Source organism: Mesitornis unicolor, unplaced genomic scaffold (genome assembly GCF_000695765.1).
Source record: "Mesitornis unicolor isolate BGI_N332 unplaced genomic scaffold, ASM69576v1 scaffold12595, whole genome shotgun sequence".
Taxonomy (NCBI): domain Eukaryota; kingdom Metazoa; phylum Chordata; class Aves; order Mesitornithiformes; family Mesitornithidae; genus Mesitornis; species Mesitornis unicolor.
The window spans coordinates 98,806-118,071 of NW_010184902.1; the positions used below are offsets into that span (position 1 = coordinate 98,806).

Genomic DNA, 19,266 nt, shown 5'->3' on the forward strand with positions numbered 1-19,266 from the left:
AGAAAATCAGCGTTTTTGTGAGAGACAAAAGGGAGCGAGTGGCCTTGTAACGGAGTGAATAATGCTGGAATTCACCTCAGTGGCAGGAAATCCCCCGCAGAACAGGAAGGATGCTGAGCGCTGCGACCTGAGCGCAAGGTTCAGAGCCTGCAACCCCCCTGCAAGCGCCTGCTGAGCTGCTGGAGTCACTGGAGGGTCTGCAGTGCTGGGGATGTGTTGTGGGAATAAAGGTCTGGTGCTGTCAGCCTGCTTCACGTGCTTTCTGTTGAGGGGTTTATCTGGAATTTCTTGGAAATGAGGGACAGGAAGGAACTGCAGTTTTCTAAGGAGAAGCAGTGCAGCGTGGTGCTTGTTTTCAGCATCTGTTACTGTAGTCTGAGGACCATGATCTGGTCTCACGGAAATACGACGACAGCATCTTTAAGCTCTTATAGATGTTTTCTTTTGAGCTCTGGAGGATTTGTGTAAAACGTTTTTCTTCTGGGGACAGAAATTAGGATATACTAAGAATAAGAGTCATCTTGCAGTATTTTCAAAACATCCATGTTCCTTGTAAAACTTGTAAAGGTGTGCAGACCTTTTGGAGAAGGGCTGTGTAAGATCGGTGTTAAAATAGAGCAGAAAATTTATCTAGAAAGATGGATGAAAGGCGCAACTTGTTTTGATAGAAAAGCAGAACCATCAGAAACTGTAAACCATTTTGCACCTTACTTGCACTGTGGTTGTGTTGGGTTTTGTCCTGACCTTGGGGAGCTGTGAGCTCAGAGCTTGTCTTTTGGCTTGTGGTGGGCCTCGTGTTTGGCTCCACGGGCTCTCCTTGAGTATCAGGCAGGTGTTAGGAGCTGAAGGGACCTGACTGGAGCTGAAGGAACCTGACTTGAGCAGCAGAGCTAAGTAGGGTGGTCTTAGTGTTGATTCTGTGCAGGTTTCTCAAGTAATAAAGACAGTAGAAACCCCCAAGGCAGTGCACTGGCTTGTCTATAAAAACCCTTGAGTGTCTCTTGATCGACTCCTTACTGGGCTGGAACTGGTGTAATCCTGTTCTTGATGGAGCTGATGACAATGCTGGTCTCTGTCTCTCAGAGAAGAGATACAGGACCAAGCTAAATTTGCCTCAAATGCCTTCAAAGGTGAATCTTCACACAACAGTGATAACTAAACCCCAGTTGTAGTTAGCCACAACAGTTTAATTTACTTCTAATTTAATCCCCAGCCCACTAAAGAGTCCGGGCACACTACAAATGCAGGTTTTGCAGCATTTCACAACTGAAGCTGAGATGGTGAGCTTTACCGTGGGTTCCCTGTGGTCCAGGACAGCGCAGGCAGCACAGCTCCCTCCCCACAGAGGCATTTCTCTTTGCAACCAGCCCTTCCCATCCCTGCTCCAGGGTCCAAATTTGGGGACAGTGTGGCCCACTTTCCACGTGCAGTGCGAGTCTTGGACACTAAAACGCATACATTCTAGAGAAACACATTAATATTTCATGGACGAAAAAGCAGAGACGTGTGAGTGCTGACCTGCAGGTGGCATGCTCAGGATGCTGAATGTGGCTGGGAGATGTCCTACTTTTGGGGTTGGTTTTTTTTTTTTCCTTTTTCTCCCCCCTCGTAGCCACATTGCAGTGAGCTGCTCCACTGGGCACCTGCCAACAGTCAGGCAGCAGTTACATAAGAACAGCTTGCTTTTTTTTTTATTCCTGGAATTTGGGCCCGCCGCTGATGTGTGACCTTCAGCGGTAATTGCCAATAAACACGGTGGAGATGTTTACAGCCACGCAGGTCCCCAAGCCTGCGCTGGGAGCTGCCATGCCTGGGGGCTGCTGCGGCTTCCTGTCACCCGTTGGGTCTGGATTTTGGTTTTTTCAGGGTGAAAAGGGGGTGCTTTTCTGCTCACCTCCACTCCAAGTTTGGGTCAAGGGCCAGCAAACGCCAAAACAACTAAATCCAGCAAGACTTAATAAGCACTCAGAGTTTCCCTTGTAATTATCTAGTCCTTTTTAGGATTTTAAGTTAAAAAACTGAATTAAGTAAAAACCTGGGGGGTTTTATAATTGTTGGGGGGTTTCTGTTTTTATTCAGTAATGACACTTCTTTGTGCAGCTGATAAAACTGTATCCTGCAAAATACACCTGCAGACCCACTCAGTGTAGTTTGGGGTTGTTTGTTTTGTCACCTTTTCACTTTGGTCTTGAAGTTTCAAGTAGGTGGAAAGGGAACTGAAAATCCTGTTTCAAAGGGGTTGACTGAAGTAACCTCCTCAGTCCTCTTTATCAATGATAAACTAAAGGGAGGGCTGAGTAAGGTGCAAAATATGTGCTATTTTATGCATGGTCTGATTGGAGCTGGAAAATGTGTTAACCTCTGAAGTGCTGGAGAGATGCACTTAGAAATTATTTTCCTTGTAGAGAGAGCTTCCTGCACAGTCATTTCTCTTGTGTATTTTGTACTTAGACAGTGCTTCACTTGTTATGTCTCGAGCAGAGGAAATGCAGCCTCTCATAAATTTTTGTGGGCTGCCTTATTTTTTTTTTCCTTCAGAAATCCTGCAATCTTTGGACTGTTTTTACTGCATGCTGGAATTGGTGAGCTTTTTGGGAAAGGAGGCTGGAACTTTTAGTTATTTGGAAGAACAAAAAAAAAATATTTACACCATCTTACCAGTTAATTAAACTGCTACTGTAAAATGTGGAGTGAAGAGAGTGCTTACTATATTCAGTTATTGTAAAAGACCTGCAAGATCGAGGATTCAAAGAGAAGCAAGTGATTGCACTCCCAGGGAAGGTCGGTGGTGTATCAGAGATTGAGGTCTCTGGCTCCAGGAAAGCCCCAGCCCAAGTCAAACGCGCTTTCTCAACTGAAAGCTCTGGAAAATGAGGGAAGGCACTCCCGTAGGCAGATCTCCGTGACCTTTCAGTGCAGGCACCGACAGCCCTGAAGCCAAATTTCCCACCTCATCATCTGGCAGCACACAAAGTCTCTGCAAATTCACTGTGATAGGAGGAGACAGAAAAATGTTTAACCGTGTCTCCGATCTGGGTGTGCACCGTGGTGGCTAGGTGAGGGGGTGTAAGCACGTGGTTGCTGCTCCGTCAAGTGCCAGGGGGAGCTGCCCATGCCCCCCTGTAAGTTCCATGTGTCTTCTGCAATGGCTGGAAGAGCAGCATGGCTCGGAGCAGCCCGTGCCAGGACAAATGCTGCTCCACATCTCCTGCTGCCTCTTAATTTATGGAGGTGTGAGATCTTCCATCACTAAAAATACACCGCTCGACAGCTTTGGTGCAGGTCTGTTACAATGGTGAACTGGAAGGTGGGAAGTTTGTGGAAGCAGCTCGGTGCTCTTGGTTCCCAGTTATTCCCCTCTGCCCTGAAACTTATCCACGGCAAGTCAGACGTGTGTTTGACAAACACCTACGTATCATCTGCAGAGGCTAGAAATTGCCTAGCCAATTTTTTTTCTCTGTTCTACAAGGTAACAGTATTGGCCTTAGAAAGGAGACGTGGCAAGCAGGTAGCCTCCATGGAGTTTTCCAGTATTATTGAAGAGTTTTAAAGGACAGCAATGTAATTAGTGCTCTAGTTTGTCGTTAATCTCGGCCTAGGTGGTGCTTTTGCTGTGTGTCTTTCTGACACTGAATCTGTTCCACAGAGAAAGGAGAAGTCCAGAAAAGGGAGAAAAAAGTTTAAAGGGACTTCCAGAGCTGTATCTAAACAGCCCGTCCCACTGGGACTCCAGCTGATACAGGAGATGGTGATGCAAGAGCCGAGGCAGAGGGCAATGGTTTCAGAACAACCTATATCTGAGATCTTCCATCTGCTTTTTTGCATCTGGATCTACAACCTAGCTATCAAAAGCTTAATGTGATCTTTGGCTGACTGACTCCATAGTTGTGTTTTTCCCCTTTTTATTTCCTCCTCTATGCCAAATCTCTCCCCCCACCACTCCGATAATTAGATGCCATATGCATGGAGTTGGGTGGGTTCCTGAATTCACAGATTTCAGGACCAGAAGGGACTGCTTGGTAATTTAACCCAACTTCCTGCAAAGGGCATCTCATTTCTCACCATTGCTTCTCTGCTGAGCCAAATCAATTCAGTTTGACTGAGCTTCATCCAAACACTCAGTGTTGATCTTGAAGACCTCCTAGGACAGGTTTCATTTTATTGTTGCCTTGCACCAGCGAGTCACCTTCCTATCCAATTGGAAAAAGACCTGAAGGAGATGTGTTTGGGAAATGGCATCAGCTTGTGAAAGTTGAGCAGTCGGAGGTCTGTCACCTCTCAGTCCTTTGAACTTGGAGATGGCCTGAAGCGGAGGAGGTTTGTGCTTGTAACTGTGCTGGTTTGTCCATTATTTTGTCAAAATTCTGAAGTTTGGTGAGGTTGAAGAGCAAAGGATCAGGTTTTTGAAAGTGTTAATGTGTGTGCTCACACAAGCATGAAGGTTTTTCTGATAAGATTATTTTCCACCTATTTTTAACATTACAATTTGAGATGTTTTCCATCCTATTTTGCTGAAGCCACTACCCGGAACAGACCCAGTCTATGTGAACTGGAATCTCCACCTGCCCTTTAAATTTATTTCAAGCCTTTTCAGCGCTCAGCATCCTGGATGTTTACTACGTAGTTGAGTTTAAAAAAAAATACTGAGAAAAGCAGTCCTGAGGCTTTAAACCTGAATAAAAGTCTTTCTGCATTTCCTCCGACCATTTCTACCTTTTTATCCACAGTGCTATTTGTTTGAATTTTCTGTGAGGTCCAGGGTTATCTTGATTGTTTCATCTTGATTGTTATTTTGAAAGCAAATGAAAAGAAAACTTTCATACTTTCCTCAAAACCATAAAGGAAGAGGACTGAAACCTCTTCCATATCTCAGAAGTTGAGATACAATGAGTTAACACTTGAACTGTCACTTGCTTTGGTGGTTTTTGAGGTGGATACATCCACTGTTGAGTCAGATAAAGACCATTCTGGGAAACACCCATAGGCTGTGTTAGGGAAATGGATGTAGAAGCATTACGGTCACCAACAGGTCGAAGACATTGTAATTCTCCTGTTATTGCTGGCAAAAAGTGAAGATGTACCTATCTCTGACCTTGCCACCCACTACCTTCTAGTTTAAAAACTGGCTGCTGTGTCCGTGGCACTCACCTGGCCGCTCTCAGTGAAGTGTCTCAGTACTCCACAGACTTGCCTCTGCCCCCCCCAAACCATCACTTCTCTTCTAGGTGGAGAGCTGAGGTACACTGAGGCATAAGAAATCGAGCAAAATTACTACTTCAGTCTACTCTCCCACCCTATTCAATCCTTGTAAAGCACAAGCTGATACTTTGCTGTTGCAGCACACGGGATAGCGCAAAGCGTAGCACAGTAACTCTAGCTCAATCGTTCTTTGCTATTTTAACCCATTTTGACTCAAAGAATAACAATTTCAGTATTTGGAGTTTCTATCCTTACTACAAGATTGCTGAAGGCTGTGCTTATTTGGAACGATCCGCCCCAGCATTGCCAAGGGCAGTAGCTTTTGCTTGCAGATGAGTTTGTGGGGCTGGTTCTAACATGCTGATCTATTTATATGTTCTATCTGTGCTACAGTGGGAAGCGCAGGAATTTGATAGCTAGAATATGTATTTTTTTCCTCCTCCAATTAAGTTGGAAAGATCAAACTAATTTCATGCTGATTCTGCATCTGTGCTGGTTTTTAGCCCCAAAATGTACACATATATTTGATAAAAATGGGGTCATGGTATAAGCCCAGTGATAAGGAAGCTTTCATTTGGAATCCGAGGTCCAGTAGTTATCTTGTGGCAGTCCACTTGACCTCCCAGCTTCTGTCTCCCTTCCCTGGAAGGAAGCGTCTGAATTTTCCTTACAGGGGAATATGCCCAATTTCCTTGCTGCTGTTTACTTCAGAAAGGAGGAATGTTTTGCTTTGCTCTGAAGTAAGTTGTGCAGACCATGCCTGCAATCAGAACAAGGTGCCCAGACTCCTTAATGACTTGATACGGTGTTTCCAGCATCCAGCCCACAAGCAGCAAGGGTGTGCAAAGCGGGCTGTGCAGGAACTGTGTGTTCCTCTGCATAAATGAGGTTCTTCCTGTTAACTTTTGGTCCTCTGCCTTAAGTACTCCCTGCTTCAATTTGACCAGGAGAAGAATGGTTTGCATGCTGGTGAAGTTTCCAGGAGTGGTGACAATGCAAGGAAACAGTGGACCAAAGGCCGTGTGAATTAGCCAGGAGGAAAATCCATTAGGAGAAAAATGGAGAATGGTTCTTCCTGGCCAAGGAGCCCCTGCCCGCAGAGCACTCACTCCTCTGGCTCCTTCCCGGGAAGTGGAGTCTCTCCATATTTAGACTTCTGGATCTCGTGGCCTTCCTCTCCATTTGCTGTGCCTTTCCTAGGCTGCAGCTGATACCGCGTTAAAACACCACAGTTGCTCTGCCAGCCTGTGCTTGATTTGTCTGTCTAGTTCATGTGCCCTCCAGGCAGACATGGACAATAAGTGGCTGACTTTATTTGGTATTACTGTATCGTCCTTGTCTTATTTCTTAGTGTCTGTTCCTGAGAAGTTAAATCAATTTACCCACGATTAAGTAGGCAGTTTCATTTGAATGTTTAGGTCTCTGTTGTGTGTCTAACCTCTACTAGATAAAAGTTGCTCGTCTTCATCTACTTCAATGTAATGATCAGCATTTTAAATTTGAAAAGCTGTCACCATTAAGCCTCTTATTTCGTTGCTCATCTTTGGTACCGTGTCACGTATCTTTTATCTCAGGAAAAGTATGTTTATAGATGAGAATCCATTGAAACCATTGGTTTTTTTAAACTAACATTGTAAGGCTGCTGCCTCTTCCTCCTCCCAGCTGGGGATGGCTGTGCAGATCCCAAGTGTGCGATCCAAGCAGACTGCCCAAAAGTGCATCTCTGCCTGTGCACCTGCAACTCAAGCTTTTTTGCTTGTGCCTCTGTGGTCATGCAAAGTAGTTTGGGATGTTCAAAGGATAGCTGCTAATTTTTCAGAAATGTAACTCTTTTAGGAGCTGGGTGGGTGGGAGGGTGTAAACAGTAATTATGGCTATAATTCATTTGTGATGATTCAGCTAAGTCAAATGCTTTGCTAGCTCCCTTCCCCTAAGTGTTGACCACTAGATTTCTGTTGGGATGAAAGATGCTTAAAGATTGACTAATTTTTCTGCATTTTGCTTTCAAATAGCTGCCGCAACCTCCAGAAACGGAAAGCTCTGTAGAGGTGTGTTACTCACCTATATTTGTACAACAGGCAAATATTGGTGTTTTGAAGTAGTCCTGGTGGAGTGTCTTGTTGGTAAAAAAAAAACCAAACCTTTGAAATGTGTGTTCCTGCGTGGTGTTGGTGAAAAAGAAGTAGATTTGTTGAAGTGGTTTAATCCAATATAGCATCAGCATAGTAGTCTGAAAATGCATAAAAGCATTAAAAGCAGTCCCTAATCTATGTTAGGGACAAAGTAAGGAGCCCAAAGGGCAGGTGTTTTAACCAGTCCAAGGTATTGCAGGTCTTTTAGCCACTTCTCTTAGCTTTTAAGGGAGGCGTAATTTTAAAAGTCTCTTCTCAAATTCCTCTGCAGTAGCAAAATGAGACTTCATTTGTCTAGCTCCTAATAGAGAATTGGGTTTTCCCTTTGTCTCACATATTTAAAAGCTTTGATAAGAAAATGGAGATGTCAAAATTTAGTGGAAGCTTCATAATCCCAGAGCAGCTGGTCCCATTTAAACAGCCACAGTGACACAGCTGACGGTCACTTCACATCTCTGAGGTGACTGGCTACGTAGTGAATTGGATGTGTGGGCACATTTCCCATCAGTTCGCATAAAACAGATTATTTGCCAAAATGGAGACATAAGAATCTATGAAATCTTAAATTCCTTTGAAATTAATGGGACATCTAGAGGTGGCATTGGTGGCTTGTACAACTGGGTACATAGCAGTACAAATCTAAGTGAAACAACATGGAAGTCTAAATGTAGGACAGTAAGCTATATAAATATGAGGATTATAAATATGTTTTGAAATCATGCAGAAGAAAAATGTTTGTGGTCGTTTAGGCCTTTGTATTTGTAATTTTTGTGGAGTAGTGTTTAAATGTAAACTGAAACTGAGTGGTCATAGAATGACTTTGAGATGTTTGGGAGATGGCTCCTGGTTTACAATGGGGCCCTGTATAGAGTGGTTGTTCCTACACATTTTCAGAATGCTTTAAACCAGAAAAAACTCAACATACTTCAGGTTTACAATGTGGATGTTCCATTCCTGAAAATTAAGATCTGAAATAAGAGATTTTATTTGGAAACGTGCATGTGCCAAGGGACTTTTTTCAATGAAACCTCACTGGGGTCCATGGCACTGGAACAGAAATGCCCCAGGTTTTGTCAGGGGCCCTCCGCAGTCTCAAAAGAGCTTCATTGACCACAGTCAGATGTGTTGAAGTGCCTACACTTCCTCTAGAAGTGTGTGTATAGTGGGATAGGGTGGGGGTGCCTGTGTGTGTGTGTGCGTGTATATGTATGCATGGGCATGCACGGTTTGAGTTCTAAACAACTTCTGTGTGTTACTGGGAACTGTAAAATTGGACCTTGTGTTTTCCTTAAACCCATGAGAATTTGTTGGCATACGTGCATGCCATGGTGGTCTGCCAAAGGGTGACAGGGCAAACTGCTTAAGTCCTGCCCGAGCTAATGGAGGGTGGATGTTCTGTTTCGATAGCTTGTCAGTCAATATTCCTCATCTCCCCCCTTGCTTTTAGTTGTGACTTCCCGTAATATTTCCCATGAGTGCAAAGATGTCAGTGTCTCTCTAGTGTTGTTCTGCTTTAAAATGAAATTTCTGCACACACAGCAGGAGATTGATCAAAGTCTACCACAGAGGCAACTGGAGGATCATAGAAGGGTACGTACAGCAGTCAAGCACATTCAGACCTAATCCTCTGCCTTTTCCTTTTAAACAGTGAAGCATAAGTCATGTAAGAAACTTCTGTGGTTAACTGTTTGCTGTTGGTCTCTTGGAAAATCTGAAGCCATCAGCCATGCTTATGAAGCAGGGTGTTGGAGCACCTTCTCTTGGGTTAAATGGAAGGAGCAGGTGCTTGGCTGCTCTGAATGAAACCTCGGCTCCTGCTCTAGTCTGTTCACACTTGCAAAGCACTCTCCATGGGTGCTGATCACACAGTTACGAAGTGAGATTAATCAGTGCTTGTGGGGTTTGCCTGCTTTGGCCAGGCCCCCCACTTCATGAACAGCCAAGCTGCAAAGTCAGCGTCATTAATGTATTTCTTGATTTCTTCTGCTCTTGTAGCTGGGAACTGAATAGCAGCAACTTACAGCTGCTTCACTTCTACATATTATTAAAGATACTCTCTTTAAAAGACTATTACAGGTTCTTGATATCACTTAAACCAAGCTGTGTATCACATCTGCTTTACTGATAATGTCCAATAATGTCTGTTTACTGCTTACTGTTAGCTTACCTTGAGGATGAATGCAGATGAAACTGAATGCTGTTGGGTTTTTTTCTAGGTAGCATATTTGATTTTTCTTATTGCTGCCACACATCTGATATTTGTTTGCATACTGTACGCATCAAAGTGGTGTACAACAGTAACATGATGGTTAAAGAACTGTTCTGGAGCCAAGCATTGCAGCTGAATTAATTATAACATTTCTTAAATACCACTTATTTTTTCTCCCCTCTACTTTGATCACATATTCGTATACTCGTTAGCTAACACAGTGGGTTTGAATAATTTTGTAGGAAACAAAGTTTTTCTACCCAGTTTGAATTCAAATTGCTAGTGAATACAGATTGCCAGACCTCCAAAATCGTGGAGCAGCATGCTTGCAGGCTAGAAACAACAAATGCTTGATATGTGTTCCCATGTCTATTTTCTGGGTACTTGTCCTGTTTTGGATACGCCCCTCCTGTAGACGATGGAGGTGCTGCAGGTCTGTCCTGAGCTCCCAGTGAGGTTTCTCCACTCACCCCAACTATTTTCACCATGGAATAGCAGTTGCCTTTTGCTCCACAGTGGACCAGAAGGAAAGTCTGGAGACAAGCCCAAGACTTGGGTTACCCTTCAAATTCAGGATGCGGTGGAGTTTACTGAACAGCAGTTCTTATGGTTTGATACGTGTTGCTATCTTTGCAGTAAGCAGTAAAAATTACTGGTTTTAAATGCTGGCTGATGTGATGGCAGCCAGTTAGTTGAACAGAAGAGGGAAAAGGTAATGTGAGAACTCCATTGTAACTTGATTTTTGGCATAGGGCTTTATGGGTATCAAGTTGCCTTTCTAATCGGTACACATGTAGAAGGGAGATGTAGTTAAGGGCTTTTTTTGTCTGGCTTGGCCTTGTTCTGTCATGTAGCCTTCCTTACCTGCCAGACTGGGAGCAGAAAGATGGTTAAAGCACTAGATCATGTACTAAACAGTCTCATGTTGCTGTCAGTCAGAGTCGCTCCTCTGGGATAAGAATTTGCTTGAGCTTTTGAATTTATTCCTACACATTCACTGTTGGGCCAAGCAGTGATAGGAAGCGTATGCCCCTTGAAAAAGTGCTCATCTTCTACTGTTGCTTCCAAAGTAACTTGACTTTTTTGTGTGTCTTTTGGGAGTTTTGGAAGCAGCTGGTTGGAAAGCTCTCTTCGTGTTTATTTTACATCTTGTCTCTCTGCTGCTTCCACCGTCCCCATCTGATTCCATAAAATGCAGCTCCTGTGCTGCAGCTTTTGCATCAATAATCAAGAGGAACAGTTTTTAATCCACTAAGTTGTAGGCAGTTGGAGCCCTGACATTAGCACCAGCCTTGTGGGGAGGACAGTGATCCCTGACCAGCTGCGGGCAGGCATTGAGCTGCTCTGTTTGGAAGCGATGTCTGAAATTCGGTAAAGGGGTGTTAATTTCCAGGCCGGTTTTTGTTTTTCCAGAATCCAATAAGGATTTCTCTAAGCAACCTTCTGTGGGTGCCAGCTTTGTATCAAAGGCAGTGTGGCTGCAGCAGAGCTGGAGTTTTGTATGAGCCAGTTAATGCACATTTATGTTGTCCCATTTACGTATTTGTGTTTTAAAGGCCTCTTGTGAAAGTTTAAAAATAAGGCTTCACTTGCATGACAGGTCATACTAAACCTTGTAGTTAATGACATTTTGAATCTAGAGTCAGACAACTCGTTGCATTTGAAATACTACTGAAAATCAGTGTCAGGCACTTGTTTAGTGAACAGAGATCAAGATGCTTTAGTTCATCCTGACGGATTTTTAATGTGAAATTATTCTTGGCTGGATTTTTTTTTTGTTTGCTTGTTTAATTTTAATTGAAATCCCCTTCCTTCCCCCTCAGGGTGGTCCTGCTGTAACCACAGCACGCTGCCATTAGGAGAGCAGTAGCTCCCCATTAAAATCATCGCCAGTCTGTCTTTTTGCACTAAGAGCTTATAAAAAAATCTGTTAATCCAACTGCGGTGTTTGTGCCTCTGCCACCAGCTTTGCACGGCTCTCCAAATTACTGGGAATTCCTGCAAGGACTTAAGCAAGAGCAGCGTTAACATTCAACCTGGGAGGTGTTTTGGTCTCCTCTGGCGTCTGCTGACGGCAGCGGCGCGTGCTCCACGGGATGTTGGGGTTATCCGAGGACCCGGTGCCCCGCAGTGTCCGCAGGCTCATGTGCTGGGGTGCTGATGGCTGGTGTGACTGCGCAGCTGCCAGCGGGGACGCGGGGAACAAAGAGCTGGGATGCAGCGGGGATCGCTCGGGTTTCCGCTTGGTGGCTGGCGGCGTCAGGTCGCATCGGTTGCGGATGGAGGGAGAAAAAGGAGCGTTCCTGTGACATTGGTGAAATGGCAAAATAGGATAGGTTTGAGAAGATGGGATTGCTTGCTCACAAAACCATTTCTAGTGTTACTCTTTCTCTAATCCTCCTCTTCGGTTTGTGTTGGTGCTGTACAAATGCCACTTTTTTCATTTAAGACTGAGACAATAGATCTTAATTAAAAACAAAAAAAGTCTTTGAGAATAAAATCTGTCTAGCAAGCTTTACATGAAAACTGAAGTGTAGCTGTTTCTGGTGCTGGGAACCCATAATCTTATTTGAGCCCCAGGAGACCCTCCCCCAGCAAAAGTGTCCCAGCCTGCCCCAGCACGCTGGGAGTTGCTCAGTGGATTTTTCAAAATCTCCAGGGTTTTGGTTCCCCTTCCCTCACTGCAAGTAGGCTAATGATAACAGCAGTCCCCTCACTACTGAATATTGCTAGTTTGTTTATTCATTAAGCTCACACCGTGATTTCCTTCTCCTCTCTGACTCAAGGGTGAGGCGCTCAGGCAGGTGTTGGTCAACCGTTATTACGGCAACGTGAGACCGGCAGGACGGCGCGAGAGCCTCACCACCTTCGGCAATGGCCCCCTGTCTGCTGGAGGCACCAGCAAAGCCGGGGCAGGAGGTAGGATGTGCTCCTGCTCATCAGTGGTTCGCATGATCTGCCCCATCAGATGCTGTGTGTCTGTGTCTGCCTGGCAAATCGGTATCTTACAGGTGATGTAAGGGGGTTTTTTCCCCCTCTTTTGGGATTTTTCCCTTACTGCTCTGTTCTGTGAAATCCCAAAAAGAGAAGAAACTGTCCACGTGGATGGGGGAGAGGTCACGCTTGCACATCACTCCTGGGTTTGGGAACTCCCACGTGTTGTAATTCTCCTTGAGGGATTTCACTTTAGGCTGAGCAGAGCATCGCTCTCCTATCCATGATCAGGTCAACTGCTTTTTCCTCATGCAGATGTGAGCGGTGTTCTTTTCCTCCTAACTGCATTTGAGAAAGTATTTTAAATTTAAGCAGGCAGAGCATTATATACTTTCCAGAGACTTTCTTTGGTTGGCTTGAAATTTGTGACTTTGCTTTGAATGAACGTAGTCAGAAAACCTGAATAATCTAATATTTGCAATAATATTTGGGAAATGTGTTCATAGGGATGTCAGATTATTAATCATACCTGAAACAAAAACATTTCATTGTGTTAGAGATTGTGGGGTAGTTATGAAGTGCAGTTTATTTAATTTGAGACCATTGCTAAGAACGTCAGTAATGCCAGACATGTTTTGTAAAAACAGAGTTCAGTGGGTTTTGTCTCTTCAAAATAAAGACTGTGGTAAAGACTGTTGAAAGCAGACCTAATCACAAACAAACAAAACCCCCTTTTTTTAAGTTATATATTACATTTGTCTTGTGTTGTGCTGCTGCTGTACTCTTGCACTTTCCAAAGCATTTTTGCTTCAGTTATTCTTCCTGCCCCTTCCACGTGCTCTTGCGTGCTTAGCCTGCTTGGTCTGTTTATCCACGAAGTTCACAGCTCTGTAATTGTACAGAAACATAGCATTGGCTTTGCTATCCTCTGGGATTCGCCTTACCTTTACGCCATCCCCTCACTGGTCCTGCAGAGCCTCCACCTTTCTCTTTGTCCCTGAATCCACGCTGTTTCCAGAATCCTCTTCCAATACTGAGGCCACTCTCCACTTTCTGCTGCTAACAAAGGCAGCAGGTGGCCGTAGCTTTGAGATAGCTCAATAATTTAAAGCAGAAGAGAGGTGCTGTCCCTGTAGGGTGGAAGGGTTTGAATCTTAGCCTGTTTTTCATGATTTATAGGAGGAGGCTCTGGATCAAGTTCAATGAGCCGAGTTGAGATGAGTTTGGCAGATGTCCAATGTCATCTGGATAAAGAAGGTGCATCCAACCTGGTCATAGATCTCATCATGAATGCCACCAGCGACAGAGTCTTCCATGAGAGCATCCTGCTAGCCATTGCTCTTCTGGAAGGTGGGAACACAACAATACAGGTAGGGAAATGGAAAACTTCTAACTAAAACTTGTTGGGAAGGGAAATGTTTTTATGAAATGCAGGAAACCCGAGGAGGGTTAAGGAGATGGGAGAGGAAATTACTAAATGATCTTTGACCTCTAATTAAGGGAAATATTAGTGTCTACCATGCAAAAGTGAACTTATTAAATGTTTGCATGGGTATTGGGTAATTGAGGTATTTCCCAAGGCAATATAGAGGAATGTATAACAAAACAGCTTTGTAGCATAAATTAATGTGACTCCTTTTATGAGTAAGTTTAAGCAACTGCAGCATTCTCAGAGACTTTTACAGCTAGCTCTTAAATTTCAGGCTGAAATTTAAAATAACAGTGTGTGGTAAACTCCAGACTACCACCATTCTCCTGTAATCTCACTGTCCTTCGTTCTGTGTTTTAAATAAGAATTTGGTTCCCCTAAATGCAAATTGCGCGTGGTATGGATTTTAATGAGCATACACTAACTAGCTTGTACAGTGTTCTTCTGAATGGCAAGTAAAACCTTACTATGGCAAAAAATGCCTACAAAGATGATTGAACATTGTAATACCTTATTCTTTTGACTCTGCAAGTGTTCTGTTTGCAAACAGTCTGTTTCAGTCTTGGACAATGTCCTTTATGCGTAGCAATTCCAGAGAGTTACCCCTCTCCTACGCTGCTGCCGTGCATTACGCATGTCTGAACAAAACACTCGGTCATTTGTTTAAGAAGGTCAATTTTGCACTCAGAAGTGATACATCCAAATGTTTCATATATATTCAGATTTAGGTTTATAATTTGATGCTATTTGTGCCGCATCCTAATTAAGAACATTTATTTAGATACTTAAAAGATAAAACATGCTGTCATTTTCATAAGAGCTTGGGCAAAGAGAGCTAAAAAAAAAAAATTATATATGTAGCCCACTGTTCCCAGCATGGCATAACCACTCCCCAGTCCTTTATTTTTCTGCCCTGAAAACCAAACTGCCCGCAAGATGCAGTCTGTCTCTGGTGTCGCTGCATCATGCAGATCCCTGCAGCAGCACCCCTTGTTTTCATACAAACTTCTGTTGAGAGGAGAGGGAACCTTCTGGGGCTCCTTCACTGACTCTGTAATCAGTACCCTCTTTTTTTTCCCTGCTTGTATGCTCTGGAGTGAAGCTTCTTTACAAAAGACAAAGCGGGAATCAAGCGTTTAAAATCCCGCGTCACTGCAATGACAGGATTAACATTCCTCGGGGAGAGTCGCTGCTTTACATTTCCTGCTTTTCTCTGATGTAAAGGAAGCTGAGCTTTCATCTTCCCAGCTCGCAGGGAGCCTCAGGTCACCTCACACGGTCAGGCTGGAAGGAAAAAAATTCTGCCCCAGCCTGACGTGGAGAAACCCTTTGCTTGTGCTGGGACCCAGAATTGATGGAGTGAGTCGAGTTCCTTCCTGCTGTGTGCAAATCTGTGTAGGAAGCAGATTCCTTAGCTCCTCTGCTCAAAACAAACAGGGAAATCTGCAGTCCATCTCCAAAGACACATTTTTCTCCAAAAAGAGAGTTTCTCTGGTTTGCATTTGCTCTCTGTAGCTGAGATCTGTAAATGTTAGGAGTGGGCTGTTGGCATAAGGTGCTTACAGCAAACGGCAAAACACTTTTGCATCCACGCCTTATGGCCCTGCCAGGGTCTGTTGCACTCTTGTGTTTAGAGATGTTACTTCTGCAAACCAGGGTAACTACTTTGTCATTTCCCATTCAAGGATAAGTGCTTAGCAACTGTCTTTACCTTTAGAAAATGCTCTGGGCAGTGACTTGCTGCCCGTGCATGTCCGTGCTGTGACGCCGCAGCGAAGGGCTGGGAGGGAGCTCTGGCGTTGGCTGGTTTTCGGTACAGAGTGTTTTAGGAACCAAATGACTTGGGATGCCTGCAGCTAACGCTGTAAGCTCCGAGGGCTTGGACACACCCAGGAGCTCTTACTCACGTATGCAAGGCACAGATGAGACTTCATTGAAAATATCCTGTGGAGCAGTTGTAACATAAATGTTCCGTGTCATAGATCTGATAGCAAAAGGCAAAAAAAGGTTTATGAGTGCAGAACAATGTTCCTTGACTTGCCTCTGCATTGGTTAACTGGTCCTGATGGTGAGTTCACTGGTGTCTTGCTTTACTGGCACTGGCTCTAGCACAGTTAGGGCCCATGGGGACCACTCCAATGTCAGTCAGGAACAGCACATATTCAGCGCTCTGATCTTTCAGCAGTATTTGAGTCATGAAAGCCAAGTAAAACTTTAATGGAAAAAAACACCAACCACAAAACTTAACTGCTGGGAGAACAGCTGGCTCAATGCTGGTGAATCAAAGCGAAGGTGGACGTTTTGCTCTTTAGTAAAATCACAATTCCAGGTCTGTGTCTCCCAGAGTATTTGCTGAAAGATAACACATAGTGCCTGCCCTGAGACAGTGAATTCAGCTTTTCTCTCTTCAGATAGGAAGAACAACGTATCCGTTCTGTAGGCTCTGGGTGCAGCCGAGCTGTTGGGGAGCGCTGCCTTTACAGGAGAGCTGCATGGGGCACTCGCTAATCTGCAGAGCTGCAAATCCAGCGGGTTTTATAGAGCAGTCTCCACTACAGCACAGTAAAGATTTATTGAATGCAGCAGTGTGATGGTCTCCTACTTAGCAAGATTTCATTTCTGCGAAAATTAGACTGCAAAATTTGTCTGTATGTGGAAACTAGATGCACTTATGAACCCCGTACTTTCTGTGGTCTTTTATCCTGATCTTTCTCTAATCTATGTCCTTTTGGTAAGTTTTGCAGACGAGGTAGGTAGGGCTTCACAACCTGTGCAGAGTGGATTTTCTGAAGTTCTATGACCGTTTCCAGTAACTGCCAGTGAAAGAGTCATCTTCCGTCTTTGGACCAGTAACTGCGTTCATTTTGCATCAGATACATTTGTCATTGTGAAAGTCGACCTAGCCAAATCGGCCAGCTTTGTCTTTGAAGCCTAGCACAGTTTATCTTCATTTCACAATTTTTTTTGTTATTATTAGCAGCTCTTGATTTATAGTATTCTGTTCAGTCTGAATAATTTTTACTGAACTTAATATCTACAGGCCTTTGAGAGTAGGGAACTAACTGGTGGGATAGGGACAGGTTATGTAAAAAAGCTTTTTGGCAACAAAGCCAGAAATGTGTCACCCCTGCGTGGCATTTTCCTGACTCCAGGTTTTCACACGGGAAATGAGTTTGGCCTGAAGTTAAGCAAAAGGTTTGTACTGACACACGGGAACTTGCACATGTTGATTGTAATATGGTTAATAAAGGGAGTTCCCGGGTAACTCCCATGAGCTTCAGTGGGAGAACAGATCCCCGTGATGCTGGGAAGGGATAACTGGAATAGGTGTTACCGTTTCATTAGATATGTGGAGGGCCAATATTAAGGCTAGGCAAAGTAGGTGGTTGCCAACTCTAGCAGAAAAGCAAATCTAGAAATGTTCCTTATTATAACCGGCAGGAGTGATTTTTACTGTATTGTTAAGAAAGTTAACATGGAGGAGAAGCAGGATGAGAAAAAATACTCCTGATATACCTCAGGGAAAGGGCTAAGCTGGTCGTGTGTGGCACACAAAATCCAATGCTGCTGCTCCGTGTTCTGTTATAGCAGTAAATGTGATGGTGATAAATTATCTGTTCGGAGAGAAGGCACTTAAAGCTCTCTGGATGGAAACTTTTCTGGGTTATCTTCAGTGTTTGGAATTCACTTAGCAATGCTGTCAGGTTCTTTGGTAACAGAGACACCGCTGGAAGTGTCATAGCTGTGTCCGGTGAGCTTGTCCCTCCTGCTCAGCAGGAGCTCTGTTTTTTTTTTCAGCGGGAAGCCTGCCCTCGTTTGTAAGGAGACAGAAGCGGAGGTGGAACCGCAGGGTCAAAACCAGACAACAAATTAACTTGACAAATGCTGCAGCTCACTGAACCGAAAATTACATAAACCCCTTTATTAATTTATATAACCCTCAGCATCCACCTCAAGAGAGCTGGCATCAGCAGCTCTGTGTGGAGCAGCCCTGGGGGGGGATGTCCCACCAACCCCATGCTCCTCTTTGAAATGGTGAGGGGCGAGCATGCCCTGTGTCCGAGGTGCTGCCGGCCGGCGTGTGGCACCCATCCCCCTGGGGTGCTGGCTTGGGTGCGCTTTGCCGGAGCTTGCATAGCTCATAGGCACACTGCATGTGGAGCTGCATCTCCTTCAGAAGAGATGGGAGCTTGGTCTGTTCTCAGACACCACAGCACGGTGAGTTTTCCTTCCTTGAAGCAACCTCAGCAAACAAACGGTAGCGGAGGAAATTGCTGAGGACTTCTGCAATGCTTGTGTCTCATCTGCTACATTAAAATTATATGTGCCATTACTTTGCCACACCTCCATAGAGTTTTGGGTTTCCTTGGTCAGTGGAAGTTAATGGCAAGTAAAGTCCCTTACATAACTGCCTCTCCATGGAGACTTCGACCCGCTCGTTTAATTGGGGATCTTCTCAACAGTTAGATTGCGGGACAAATTACCCACACGCACACGTTGGTATTTTCAGCAAGGGAAGGTAAAATGAGGTTGATGGCATTAGTTGAGTTTCAGGCATTTTTTTTAAGTGTTACTCCAAAGTGGTGCGATGCAGAGCTACCATTTCGAAGTGCAGTGGTGCCTTCTTTCCCCCTTTGTCCACATTTCTTCCCAAGGTGGGCTGCAAGCACAGAGGATGAGGTGACAGGAGTCAGCACTCAAGGAAAAGGTGATTATTTTTCAAGAAAGAAGTGAGATTTGCTCCCAGCTTTAAGGCATCTGAGCAGAGTCACTGCTCCCGCACAGAGGATGATGATGGGATCTGCTCTGTACCCCTCCTTCCCCTGGCAGCTGAGTATGGGATGAGGACCAGGGGTCACCACAGCTGGAGACAGCACCAGGGAACCTGTGGTGGTGGACCATGGTGGTCATGCCTCCATCACGACACGACAAGAGCGAATCAGTGTTGTGCTGAGCCAATGTTTGGAGCTCCCCATCTAAGTGTGAGGCTCCTTTGAGCTGTGACTTTACAAAAAGCCGCATGGCTTTGAGTTGCCTTAACTTCAAAAGCTCTTCAGCCTGCAGGGAGGAGACTGTGTGTTTCTTGTGCCCTTCTTTGAACGCTCATTCACGTTAGGAGCTATGGCTGCACCATACCGTGCTGCCCATTGCAGTACTACCTGGGGGTGGTTCTGAACACGTGAGATATCAGAAATCACAGCAGGCAGCTCTTCATTAGTCTGGATTAGTAGGAAATACTGGTTTGGGTAAAATGCTGGACTAACATGACTTTCCTGTCTCCAGCTCTGTCTTGCATCAATGGACTTGGACTCCGTTGACATTACCACCAGTAATGAGAGCTCCAGCACAGTGAATTGTGGTCT

General features: G+C 44.5%; 1 protein-coding gene across 4 annotated transcripts in view; it reads left to right on the forward strand.

Moving 5' to 3' along the window:
- The window catches only part of ITPR1 (inositol 1,4,5-trisphosphate receptor, type 1), a 158,101-nt gene that overhangs the window by 84,872 nt on the left and 53,963 nt on the right, over positions 1-19,266 (forward strand). For 3 of the 4 annotated variants that reach the window (XM_010184649.1, XM_010184650.1, XM_010184651.1), the window contains 2 exons: positions 12,327-12,459; positions 13,654-13,844. In XM_010184649.1, the coding sequence (XP_010182951.1) occupies positions 12,327-12,459; positions 13,654-13,844 (324 nt within the window). Of the gene's footprint in view, positions 1-7,211; positions 7,248-8,873; positions 8,922-12,326; positions 12,460-13,653; positions 13,845-19,266 lie in introns of all 4 variants that reach the window. The other variant, XM_010184648.1, reaches the window with a different exon arrangement.